At 34.7% G+C, this 14,395-nt stretch overlaps 1 protein-coding gene across 3 annotated transcripts in view; it reads right to left on the bottom strand.

The window, feature by feature from the left end:
- Positions 1-646: 646 nt before the first annotated feature.
- The window catches only part of LOC138714775 (uncharacterized), a 44,111-nt gene continuing 30,362 nt past the window's right edge, over positions 647-14,395 (bottom strand). Inside the window, exons 2-4 of one of the 3 annotated variants that reach the window (XR_011336082.1) lie at positions 5,908-6,336; positions 3,504-3,670; positions 647-1,100 (exon numbers count right to left, since the gene is read on the bottom strand). Coding sequence is in view for 1 of the 3 variants with exons in the window: in XM_069846889.1 (XP_069702990.1) it covers positions 1,096-1,100; positions 5,908-6,336 (434 nt within the window). In the remaining 2 variants the exon portion in view is untranslated. The remainder of the gene's footprint in view (positions 1,101-3,503; positions 3,671-5,907; positions 6,337-14,395) is intronic. The other 2 variants (XR_011336083.1, XM_069846889.1) reach the window with 2 other exon arrangements.

The raw sequence follows: 14,395 nt of genomic DNA, 5'->3' as shown, positions 1-14,395 counted from the left end.
TTATCTTGTACTAAGATCAACATTTATATAGGCCTACAGATTATTCCAAAATAGTTTCGACGACCAATGTTTATGTTTGTTAAACAATTACAAAAGGACAAATTTTGTTCACCTTTGTAATAATAAAATGGCACTGCATTACAAAATTTACATTACTACTTTTAACTAACCTAACATTAAAAACAACATTAGTAATAGGCAAATATTATGTAACTTCCTGTAGTCACACCAGGAACAGTAAGTGCTAATACGTAAAAATATTTTAGCTCAAAATTATGAGTGTATAAAAATATGTACATTTATAACCTCCTCTAAATTTAAAATACAGAATTACAAACGGTAAAAATTAAATCCGACATGATTTTTAAAGCAACGTGGTATAGTTTCTACTAAAACATCAAAGTGTGAAACATATAATAATCTATGGTTAGTTTTAAAATTATATTAGTTTTACTTAATTAATAAAAATTTTGTTTATTCCTGTAACAATTTTAGCTGACAACTTTCATTAAGTAATACTTGTAAAGATCTTTGGCAAATATAATCAGCAGAGAGAAAGTCGTCTGCACAGAAAATAATAGGCCATTGCTCGCTTGTTTGATGGTTGAACTAAGTCAATAATTTGATGTCTAGTTTTTTCGTATCACTTTAGTCTTTTTTTTTTTTTGTGAACTATAGTGAGTAATTAAACATGCAGATTACACAGTGCAATTTCATTATACATCGATTCTCTATGTAGAACTGTATCATTGTCACGCCAATATCAGAATATTGGTCCTGATACTGTTTGACGTTTTACTATTTGTTATAGAGGCCACATGAAAAATTCTTGAGTGTTCTCGCTAAAAACGGATAAGATGTTGATCAGTGTTAGAGGAACAGTTCTTCTGTATCTCATAATTCACGAGAATACTTAAAACAATGAGGCTGTGTTGTATTATTATGCACAGATAACAGCACACACAGCGTCTAATGTCTAATGTCTGTTGTCCATTGTGCCACTGAACACACAGAAAGCGAGTAAAAAGGCAGGAGAAAACTGGGACGTTGCTTCCTCTTGTTGCTTCAGCATCTCACTCTGTTTATCTTTGGAATTTAAACTGAAACAGAAATATAACAAACATAAATTAAAAGATCTATTTGCGGCAAGGAGTGAGTTAGCTTTGACTATCTGCATTGTTGACATACTAGTAAAATAAAAGGTTATTCAAAAGTAAGTTTCCATTTTGAAACAGCTGTATCTTCTGTACATATCACCAGTTTGGTTTCATATAGGTACCATTATTAAGTGTTCGCGTAGGCTTCCGCGGCTGGTGTACATGGTGTGTGGATAAGCTTCAGGGCTTCTACCGCCTTGTCTTGGTGTTTGTGGCTGACCGCTGTGTTGTGGTCATCTTCAGAGCAGTTGTTGGATAAGGAAATAGTCTGCGAGCTGGTATATATCCTTATCCAACAACTACTCTGAAGATGACCACAACACAGCGGTCGAAACGTCAGCCACCAACACCAAGACAACGCGGTAGAAGCCCTGAAGCTTATCCACACAACAGGTAGCATTGTTGCTTAGAAGGGTTGGGTTTTTTTTATCGATGCGTGTTTTGTTGGCCACGTACTGGGGTTCTATAAGAAGGGAGAGCTACTGCGTAACAACAGACACCATCGTGCCCGTACAGCAATTGCCAACCTGCTAAGAAACAGAGGATGGGAAGTACATGAGGAGATTCATTGTGTGTCTGAAGATGATTCTCATAGAATAGTCGATATAATTGCCATCAATAGAAGAACCCAGAAAGCGATGGTCTTAGACCCTACGATTTGCTTTGAACGAGACACGAATCAAGCACTGCAGATAAATGATGACAAGCGAGCTAAATATGTACCTTGTCTTCCATACCTCAGTGAAAAATATGGCATTTCGCTTTACAACTGGGATGTTACAGGCTTACTATTTGGAGCGAGGGGGTTGTTTACCAAAATTTACATGTAATATCCTTAAATCCTTTAAAATTCCCTTTTATGAGGTTCAGAAGATTGTAATGGAAATCCTGAAGGCCCCTCTTCAAATTCCACACTATCTTCTATATGTTAACACGTAAATGTTTGTTTTAATGTACAAATCGAATCATTATTTTGCTCGTTTCATTTCCCTTTATCTTTTATGTTTGTTAATTCCGGATCCCAGTGTTCAACCTCACTTGAGGACGGATGATTTGAAACCTATGTGTGTAACTGTGTCACGCTTGTGTAAACAATATTTGTTCAGAATACAGACGGCAGTAAGAGAGTAATTTTAATAACTTTTACAATCCTATCAAGGTTACTGTCTGGTGTTGTTTTACGTCACATTTCATAATAGGACCATATTTCTATGAAGAAATTCAAAATGGACAAACAAAAACAGTGATTATAACCGGGCAGCGATATTTTCAAATGTTGCAAGACTTTGCAATACCAGCGTTACAGAATCATGAAATCGAAAACATTGTTTTCATGTAAGACTGCGCTCCACCTAACATACACAATAACATAAAAATACAATTGCGCAACACATTTGGTGATGGTGTAATTAATAGGCATTTTCCGAAGAGTTGGCCTTCTAGGTCACCAGACATAAATCCAACTGACTACTGGTTGTGAGGTTATCTAAAAGAAAAGGTATTTCTTAGTAGACCTACTACACGTGAGGAACTGAAACAGTCAATATCGGATGCCATTGAAAACATCCCTAGGAATGTGCTTACTAATGTCGTTTATAGCATAGAAGAAAAACTATTTCTTATTGAAAAACACGGTGGTGGTCATATTTAATTTTTTCGTGTTTTAATAAAATCCAATTTCTTTACGAATAAATTAGTTTTTATTTTTATGGAATCTAAAAATTTGACAAACTTATTGCCATTTCAAAATGGGAACTTACTTCTGAATAATCTTATATTATTATTCGCTCGTGCTTTTTGTGTTCAGAACTTCAGAAAAACAGAAATAATATTATTGTTAGTGTTAGTGTACAGAAGATTCTGAATCTCAGACAACATAAGATTTTCAAATCAAATGCATCTCGGAATAAAAACAACAACAACAATAATAGACTCGGCATGCACAGACTCTAATCAACTGTTACATCCGCTTATCAATTTTTTGGGCACTATGGTGATTGGTGACCCCTATGATAGCCTAAATCTGTTAATTATTAGTAGTTAGTAGTAGTCCATACGCAGAGAAAATCCTATTTTAGTTTAATTATTTTAGGGTTATAAGTAGTTCACAACACTAGTACATAGTGAATTATAAAGTAACAAATGTTATCAAAATAATCTTCAGTTAAATAAATAAGCGATTACATGTTAAAAAAAACTCGATGCAAACACATTATGCAAGCGGGATGAAAAAAAAATGTAAAGCGTTAGCAGTAACGACAGTTGGAAAAAGGTTAACGGAGGACCGCACAGTGGTCTCAGTCACGGCGGCCAAAAATGTTTCCTTGTACATTCAATGAAACATACTAGAAGAAATCTCCATTAACCATATTGTGACAATCCAGCAAGATAAAGAAAGAGCTTCAGTGAACCAATGAGGTGTGAGATCGTTGCAGTCAAGGAAAGTTGGAGCACGTTATCGGACGCAATGTGCCTGTTGATACTCGCCGACCGGCATCATGCTATTGTGCAGCCTATGAAAGAAAAAAGTGAAGAATCATAATGAAAAATAGACACATAGATGTGTAAATTCTCTTCACAAACAAATCTCGGTATTCGTGGACCTGCTACTGTAATGAATGATACTTATTTATATTTGAGTCAGATTTCAGTTTTTTTCTTTAAAGCATGTCTATGTATTGTACGTACTGTGTAATAGGCCTATTTCAATCGCCGAAAAAGCTTCATGCGGCAAAACTCAAAAGAACGGAACAAAAAAATGGACAAAAGTAAAGAAAAATGTATAAATTTACTAGTGTAACGTCGCTCGGTCAAAGTTGACACCTCCCTTCTAGACCAAAAGTATGGCATCGTTGTGAAATTAATATTAATATGCGAATTTTGAATTTTGGCCGCTCACATCATCACTGTGCGCTGACCTCCCTGACGTGCCTTTCGTTCTTGCTTGCTTAATTAAGTTCAAATTAGTAAACTAAGCGCATGTTGTCACTGTAAGATTTATCGTTCTAAAATTTCATAAGTTTTGTCATTTTTATTTTTCATAACTGAACCTAGCCGCGAATAAACTCCGTTAAGTCAGCAATGAGCATTAGTCTACCTACGTAAAGAGGCATTATGTGGCTCCCTTTAAGGACATGAAGGACAAAATTAAATAGCACTTAACAACCAAGTCAAACACCTATTAAATTAATGGACTGTTAAAAACTATCTAATAAACTGTATCTAATTAAATAATAAATTGTCAAATCAGGAAAAGCTATAAACTACAAAAGTACACCAGATATATAGATACAGAAACTGGTGAACTGGTGTCATAACTAATTCTACCAACATTTATAGAAATGAAATCAATCTATTATACAAAGAAAAACATCATGCATAATTGCGGTGGTGGTGGTGATGGTGGTAATAGTAGTAGTTGGGTTGTAATGTTGGTGGTGGTGGTAGTGGCGGCGGTGGTGGTGGTGGTGGTAGTAGTAGTAGTAGTAGTGATGAGAGTGGTGTAGTAGTGGTGATGGTAATGGTTGTGGTGGTGCTAGTAGTTGTGGTAGTAATAGTAGTGATGGTGGTGGCAGTATTAAAATATAAAGATATACAAGATTTCTAAGTAAACTGACGCAGATTTTAATTATCAAGAAATACAAATTGTAAGGAAAGATTTGATTTTTTTAAATACTGTTGATTTTGTTTTCTTGTTTTTTATCTAAAATATATTTCTGAACAAACTAATAGACATACACCACTTAATGTGCGTCCATATCATTAATGTATTGTTGTCAATAGTCTATATGTTTAAAATTTAATCCTTCTATAATTTACAGTTCCCGAGAAAATGGGACATTTGCCTAAAAATAACAAAGTATAAAAACTAAAATCTTGATGACATCTGCGTCAATTTTTTGATACCTTTGTATCTTCATCCTGTAAAAAAATCACTAACATATCTGCAGTAGTTTCTGAGATAATGGGTCATTAAATAAGCAAATTGAAAATTGGCGCATTATGAGATAGGGCAGTTAAAGTTCCCTTAAAGAGGTCTGGCTTTTATTATGGTGTGACTGTAAGATTACTGATTACTGAAACCAGGATTTCACTGTAATGCTGTTCTTAGTAATTTCTCATTTTATACTTATTTTTCTTCGTCTGCTAATTTCAATGAATGGAGGAAATTGGAAAGTATCTTCTTGGGTTTTGAAAATCCCAAATACTAAATACTAACTTCTATTGTAAAAATATAAAAATTGAAGTAATTTTGTCTGAAAACTGCTTGAGTTTTGTGGTGGGTTATTTAACGACGCTGTATCAACCACAAGGTTATTTGGCGTCGATGGAATTTGTGATAGCGAGACGGTATTTGGCGAAATGAGGCCGAGAATTCGCTATTTGATTACCTTACTTTCGCCTTACAGTTGGGAAAACATGAAGAAGACCCAATTAGGTAATCACTTCTATAGGGTATCGAACCCACGTCTGATCATAGCTCTGGATCAGCAAGCAAAACGCGCTACGCCTGAGTTTCTTTGGAAGGAGGATCTATAGCATTCCTCGCATGCATGAGTAAAGGAAAAGTGGCCGAATGCTGTGTATCAGCGGTCGGTACAAGATATGGAACTATGGAATACAGCAGGATGCGGACCAGAGATCTGGTTGAGGAAGACGTTCAGGATAGGCTAGTTTGGTGACAGGGAATAGCAAAGCGACGTTTGGCCGTATAAAATCACATAAGAATAAAAAGAGAAGCTTTGCTTACAGTTGAGAAGGCCTTTTGTCTTGCCAAGGACTGATGCTGATGTCTGATCTTTGGTCTCCACTACTTTCTGAGTTGTGTCGTGAACAACTTTGCCGACTTGTTCCCTCTTTTCGTCGATGAACTTGTCAGCCTCCTTCATCTTGGTGTCCACAGCTGCGCTGGCCTGTTCGATGGTGCTATCCACAGCCTTCTCAGCCTTGCCAAATTCCTCGTCCAGAGCGTCGATGGCTGTGTGTTTGGCGTCCATCGCTCCGCCCACTGCGCTCTTCTCCAATTCTGACTTTGTTGACCAGATTGCATCTCCTGTTTTCTTGGCCTGTTCCTCCAGCATCTCGCTGGCGAGCTGCTTCTTCTGCTGTCCTATTTCTTCCACTTCATGTTTCTTCTTTTCAACCAGCTGCTCCGCCTTGGACCCCAGATTCTTCAAAGCTGAAAATAATGTTATATGTAATTACCAGACATCGGATTCTAGGGCAAATGCCTATTTTGTTTCTTTAGGAGAAAACTAAAAATAATTATTAATATTTGTGTTTCATGGAAATTGAAAGGTATTCAAAGAGTTTTATAGTGCCCTAAAATGCCCTAAAACGGTTATTAGAGCCTAATTTGTTAATATTCGCCTAAAAATGCCTAACTCACTGTAAAGTTTCGCATTTTACTCTTACTTTTTATAATTTATACATGCATTCACTGCGAAATTTAAGGCATTTAAAAAGTGGAAAGTTTGCTTCACACCGGCCATGAAACCACTGATAAAGGAAACAAAATGTTTTGAATCTCACGACACTCGCAATAGATTTCACCGAATTTAACATGTTTGGAGGCATAAATGCCGACAAAGAACCAACCTTAGTTTTGAAGCAGGCAACAATCACAACATGTGCTGCTACCGACTCAGAGATATACTATACTATAAAAATGACTGTTTTCGGTCTGAAACCGATTAGCTGTACTGCCCTTCAGAGTGTCAAAAAATCACAATTTTTGGAGAAAGAGTGTTTTTGAAATATTTATGAAAAGCCGTAAAACTGCGAATTAGTAGGGTAAACCGTTACAAAATATTTAAAAGAATGGCCCTCCTAGTGTTAACACTACCAGGAAATGCAACAATAAGTGGAACTTTGTATTTTTGTCCAATTGAATCTCAATAACAACGGTTCATTTGAATGCTCGTTAACAGTTGCTCTTTCCCTCACCTTATTTGTGTTGAGAAGTTTTGAGCGGTAGGACGTTTTCCTGTGAAGTTTAACGCGATAATGCCGAAAAATATAAGTGCAAAATCTACATTGATCCGGCAATGGCTAAAAGAATATTCAGAATTCACTTATGATGGAAAAATAATATTCTGCAAGATTTGTAGCAAACAGGTATGTAACAATAGGTGAAATATATAAATTCTATTAATTTTAATGAGTAGGCCTATAATATTTATACATTGACTGAGCTATCCTGAGGTATAATTCTTTTTAAGACCACTGCACTTTAACCTTAAAGTATTTGCAGGTCATTAAAACTTTGATTATTCGAACCCACTAACTTTGTGATAGAAATACGGCAATACAACAATTAGGATTAGGTGTAAATGTTCCAGTAAGTATTGATGTTTCTATTGCACCTAATTTAAAATTTGCGCCTCTCACATCAGTTTCGGTTGAAAGAAGTTTTTCTGCTTTCAAAATGATTCTCAGTGACAAAAGGCAAAGGTTAACTGTGGAGAATTTAGAAAAAATTCTGGTGGTGTACTGTGCAGATAATTATAATAAAGTCTGAGCATGGAACTGAATTTCAATAACTTAAAATGAGTAATCTTGATATCAATAATCATTATTTCATTAATTTCAATATATTAAATTTGTGCAGCTCTGTTTATAAATATAATATAGTATTCTTTTTTAATGTTTAAACATACTTTTTTGTGCGTATTTTAGTGTATAACTAAAAATTTCAGTGAAAGAAATAAGTATGATACCTTGATGTGCCTAAAATGCCTATTTTCATTAAAATAGAGCCTAATTTTACAAATTTTGAGCTTATTTTAGGCGCCTAAAACTGCAATTTTTAGTGCCTAAAAATCCGATGTCTAGTAATTACACATGTCTTTACGAAAATAGAACAACTACTTAGTCTAAAAATTCAACTTTTTTCATCAGATAGGTACAATTTGCTATTTTAAATAAGCCCTTTGGTTAACATGCCAATCTTTCTCGAATAATCCGATTGTGCAAAACTATCAAGTTGTTCGAATAAATCAATTCCAGTAATGAATTCAAGGGAAACATACACACACGCAGATAAACATTTCTTCTCTTTGAAGGAGGAAGTTCATGTGGATCTAAACACATTTACATTAAGCTACTTATAAAAATTTTATTGACATTTATTTTTAATTTAATTGACATTGAGATCCGATAAGGTATGGTAAATAATATTATTATTTTATTTTAGTAATTATTTCGTCTGAACAAGACTGAAATTCAATCACTCATACAAATTATTGTATTTTAATTATATACAAATGGACTAGTACTTTCACCCGTTGGAGCATCTTCAGGTCCTTCAATTATATTGACTCTTGTTGAACACTTTTAACATACACCAATACCAATATCTATACAATCAATCTTGCCTCACGCTGCAGGATAAGCCTTCGGGTCTCTCCTCGTATAAGATAAATAGATAAATAAATAAATAAATCTTGAAGGATCTACTCGTAAAGGATTTCAATTATTAGAATGTCCATGAAATAATATATTTTAATGTGATGTATATTCAGCAGTAATTGATTCTAGACATAATTACCTACGTCTAATGATTTACTTACGTAAGTATAAGTTATCTAGAGTGTGGTAAGATGGATTGAACTTCAAGAAATAAATTACATAACTTTTTGTCTCTGCATAATTTATTAATTTTATCTTTCTGTATAATTATTTATAATATTTCAGAAGCTTTTCGCAATTTGCACAAATATAACTTTCCATTTGTGCACTTTTGCGATAATTATTTATTTTCTAGCTTAAACCCTGGTTGTGATAATGATAAGTAACCGCAAAAAAGTAGTTCGTGATGCATTATTGCGATATTGCTGCGCAGTTATGGAAGCATCGATTTGCTGTGGTTGAACGCTCGAAGTAAAGCCTTGGAAAGGGGCATCAGATGGGAGGTCGTCATGGAGACATACTATGCCTTCGAAAGTTCAGACTGGATTTTTCCCACTGCTGACGAAAAATACAAACGTGACATTTCAAAGGTTGAATATAGCTTCGTCTTCATGCAAAATGATGAACGAGGAAAACAAGTCCTATCTCTTCGCAACTTTTATATAAATTCTGTCAGTAAAATAACTTTCTTATTAGTAATGTCCACAAAAGATAATATTCCCTTTTGCTTCTCATTTTTCAGCTGGAAACGAAATGGGTACAATCTTGAAAAGTGATCAAATGCATTGAGCTAAACTGTATTATAAGGACTTCAACGAGTAGAATCCCTTTTCCCTCTTCTCCGTTTTCACAAGGATACAATCCACTCAACCTTTCTTGGCCCCTGTGGCAGCACCATCGCTTTCAAAGTACCATCTCTCGCTACTCGAATTCCTTTTGCCTGTACCGCATTTTATAATTTGTTCGCAATATTCTCTCCGACCTCCCAAACCCCAAAAAAACCTCAACGATATGCTACCAGTATTTGCTAAACGAACAATCATGAATCTTACTCGTTACCTCTTTGTTGTAGTTCTAGTGGTATGCAAGTGTGAAAGAAGCTGCCATTCCTTCAATGAGGGAAAGTTGAATCAGAGGCAACTTGTGATTTTACTCCAAACCTAATTAATTACCTAATTCTACAGCCATAGTAAATTACATTTACGAGTAAATATAAAATTCATAAGCATTATTGAAAAAATTTAGCTTCGTTTTCAGATCAGTTTACTGAATTGGTTTTCTCTTAACATATTAAACAGTATTATATTTAAATACATAAATAATTTTATCCATGACCATAAAGAAAAACATGTCTTTACTAAATACTTTTGCGTTTGTAAAGTAGGCTTTTATTCAACATTACTTTATTTCACTAGTTAGATAAAGACTTTACCTCACAGTTTGAACTTTATGTCACAGTTCATTAGTATTTTCCTAGTACCCGGGTACACACGTACCCATTTCTTTCCATTGAACTATTACTCAAGAAGTTAATATATTAGTTACTAGATGTCACTACCTCTACTTCTTTATTACCATTTCTTAAATATACATACACTCAATCTCCTTCTCTTTTTCTCTATCTACTACGTCGTAATTTGTACATTACATCCATATCTAATATGCATCTTTTTAAAATTTTGTAATAATTTACCTGCGAAGTTGGGTTTATAGGATTTTAAAACACGCGTTAGCCAACTGAGCTAAACAGACACGATGATTAAGTTTTAATATTCCTCTTAAGTTTACAGAAGTAAAATGTGAAATTATTTCAATCACATTAGTCCCGTGAACACTTCCAAATAATCCCCGAAACTTCAAAAAGACGAAAATACACGTTTAAAGTGAAAAATATATATTAAAATTATATAATTAATTATAATTTGTTATTTATCCAACGCCTTAGATACCATTCTTTACTAATCATGGCCTCCTACATCATGACCTACCTAGTACACGTATTGATTCTAAAATCCATGCCATGATATGTGATTACATGAGGACTTATTTTCAACATCTTTTCTTTTAGAAAACATAATTTTTCGTTATGGTCATGGATAAAATTACGTATGGTAATCGTGAGCGTGATCTTTATTGCACTGGTGTAATTTAAGCACTCGGCTGACGCCTCGTGCTTAAATCTTTCCACTCGTGCAATAAAGATGCACTTACCTCACAAGTACCATAAATAATTATTACTCTATAAATGATAGTTCTAAGTAATTATCTTTACATTCTTAATGTATTCCGATTAACTAGTAACTTAGATAAACTTTAATAGTAGTCCTTTACTACGTTCTATTATTATTATTATTATTAGGCTATAACAGAGTTAAAAAAATTTGTCCCGGTGTCCTGTTGCTATAATCATTAGTTTGTGCGTACCTATCATCAAACCTGTTATATTTGCATGCAAGATAAGTTCGTTCATTTTACAGTTAGTTCACTTTGTTAATGCATGAATGAATTATTGTTCTGTTTACACCCATACTTCCCTTCACTAAGTGGACTCATTCATTGAAAGTCTTTAATAATTATTAATAAGCCTATACCGCTATCTGATTTCTCTGCGGTCCTCGCTAGTACAGACGGTGATGTCACCGTATTAACTCAAAGTAGGGCCTATAAAGAAAATAATTAAAATTTAAAAAAAAAAACATGGCTAACCGTTTCGCAACTGAATACCTGATTAAGGGCCCCTTCAGACGAGGCCACTTAGCAGCGCCACTAGTGGCGCGTTAGTGGCGCTGCTTATACACTAATTTTTTGTAAAGAATTTTTCAGTCTTCCAGTGAACACGAACATATAAGGAGAGATACTTTTGGAAACTTCTCATACAGAGAAAGAATAGACGTCAAAAATAGAATAAGAATCTGGGTCCATCAATTGGTTTTGGAAAGACAGAATCGAGGACTGTTGCATACTTTGTTTGATTATTTACATCAGGACAATAAAAAGTTCCCCCCCTCGCATGTTTAAGAAATCATTTCAAGAGCTTCTAGCAGGAATTACCGATGAAATTCTAAAAGACACCGTGGTACCCCAATAGACTGTATACTATCGTGGCGGTATAAGGAATTGGTAGCTCAACAGTCATCCGTTAGCAGCGCCACAGGCTCACCACTCACGCGCCAATAAAATAGTGGCCTGACTGTGTCCCCGTCTGTAACCTACAATTTCATTCTAAGTATCGCGACTGGAAGCGCCATTTTTAGTGGCCGCCACCAGCAGCGAAGCCAAGCAGTCAGAGCGTCTACAGCGCCACTATTCTGTGGCTGTGGTTGCGTCTGAAGGCCTCATTTAAACCCATTATTCACAAGCGGTAGCGCTTCTAAGTGGCCTCGTTTGAAGGAGCTCTAAATGAGTATACTTGTCTTACAATTTATAATAGAGGCATGAGATTAATAATTGTCTGTCATTAAATTCTCTCATTATGGATCCACCCCTATTTTAATAATAATAATAATAATAATAATAATAATAATAATAATAATAATAATAATAATAATAATAATAATAATAATAATAATAATAATCTTCCCTTCAAGTATTAGGCCAAATGGCCTCACAGTTGAATTTTCAATCCAGCGCTTCTTTGGACGACCGAGAGATCTCTTCCCGTTTGGACGATAGTGGAGCATGACATTTGGGATTGTATCTCTATGCATGCGATGCAGATAATTTATCCATTTGTTCTGATAATGGTTTACGTGATTAATTACAGGTTTCATTTAACCTGGCATAGTTAAGGCCTTCATTTTATTCCTTTTTAGCGCAACAGGTATGACCAGATTCCTCGAATGACAAGTGCATAAACGTTTCAGGTTAAAAGCCGATTGAATAATTAGCGGAGACTGTAGTACATCGCCATTTTACCGGGCACAGATCCATCAAGTCCAGACAGAAATTTGTCTTGAACGTAAGCGGTGTTATGACAAACTTTCCTCGGGTTATTTCATCTTATCAATAATAAATCATAGTATAAGCCTAATGTATGCATCATCGAGAAGGTGTTTCCAATGAGCATCTTTGAAAATCCTCCATAAATCTTGAAATCACACATGAACACCGCCGTTACGTGCTTAAAGGATCCCAGTATGTCTGTGCGCAGAGATATTCCCGCTCTGGTGCTAATGTTTGCGTAAATAAAAGTTAATGGAATTATGAAACAAGATACAGGTATGCACAAACTTACTTATGTAACACAACGTACGGTAAGTTAAATAACTACATATACTAGAGTCGGGTAGTATCGGACATCGGGTAGTATCGGACAGTGCGTTTCTTTCAACTAACAACCATATGGTAGTACCTGAATGACATGGTTACGTTTCTCTATGCGACATCACAGAAACGTAACCATGTCAATCAGGTACTATCATCGTGTGGTAGATGAAAGAAACTCGCTGTCCGATATTACCCGACTCTCCCGTATATACCTAGTATAGAATATAAGGATCATATTGAAGAGACAGACATGATGTAATTACATACGATACCTAGGCCTATGTTATTGATTGGTGATATTAAAAAGAAATGAAATAAACTGAAATATTATTAATGATGTGTTAGTTTAGGCGCAACATTTGTAGATGAGTAGATACATTGGACTGAAAAAGATATAAATATATTAGAAAATTAATTGATTTATAAAACATATTTTACATTAGGTAATTCATTGCTTATAAATAAAATTATACAAAATATAATTACGTCAAATTTTTAGCAGGAGAAAAATCTATATGTCTCCATTTTAAAAGAGAGAATCTTCTAGATTGTAGATACGGTATTCAGATACATTTCTAGCTATCGGTAGATCGCTTACACTTCCAGGCTATCGCGTGATAAATCTGTCGTGTTTTAATTTATTATTGTTGAGACGTGGACCACCTTCCCTTCTCGTAACCAGATTATTAGATTATTTCTGTGCTTCAAGTCACCGATTGCCGATTATTGATTAAAAAAATATGACAAGGGATTCGAAGAATTCATAAAAATTATTCTAGTGGTCGTGTGATTTCAAATAATCGTAGATCACAGCTTGATAAGAATCATCTTAGCATAATCATAAAACAAAGAACTTCAACTTGTAATGAATATCGTAACCAGGACAAAATAAAAATAAAAGCAGCATTCGCTACTCAAGTCACTAGACGATTTCACATTAAGAAAAAAACATTGAGCATATGGGGCTATTCCATCAAATGACCAGTTGCTATAGAAACGCCAACCTACAACATAGCTTGTACAAGGTATTAAGCAAGGCCCATAAAACAAATGCTTTTTTCTTAACGTGGAATCCTCTATAGTATTAGCTGGAATGTAATAGGCCTAAGACTATTATTCAAGCATAGTTACGGAAATCTTTCCCAAATATGTACCCACTTAAAATGTTTCACCTTAAAAGTTATGTGGAACAGATGACGATTATTTTAAAACTTTTACAACAAAAGCTATTCAAAGTTTTCATTAATATTTTTAATTCTGTTCAAATTAACTCTTTCTCACTTTCCTTCTTCCTTCATTAAACAAATGTGATTGCGTCATGTACAAATTACACCACAGGCAGTTTTAATCATTTTCGCAGTACTTTGCGGTTTCTGGCCTGACTGCAGATTTGTGTAACCAACACCTTTAATTGGACCAAGATTGAACTATTATTTCTCTCAATACCATTTCAATAATTTTTCTCAGCAGCGAAAAAACACAACTTTCCATTGAGTACAGCGAGGTGTGGTAATTGCTCTGAAATCCAGCTGACGATCGATATTCTCACTCGTCCACAATAA

This window comes from Periplaneta americana, chromosome 15 (genome assembly GCF_040183065.1).
Source record: "Periplaneta americana isolate PAMFEO1 chromosome 15, P.americana_PAMFEO1_priV1, whole genome shotgun sequence".
NCBI lineage: Eukaryota > Metazoa > Arthropoda > Insecta > Blattodea > Blattidae > Periplaneta > Periplaneta americana.
The sequence above is the reverse complement of the archived record's forward strand: the minus strand, read 5'-3'. Positions and strand labels throughout refer to the sequence as shown.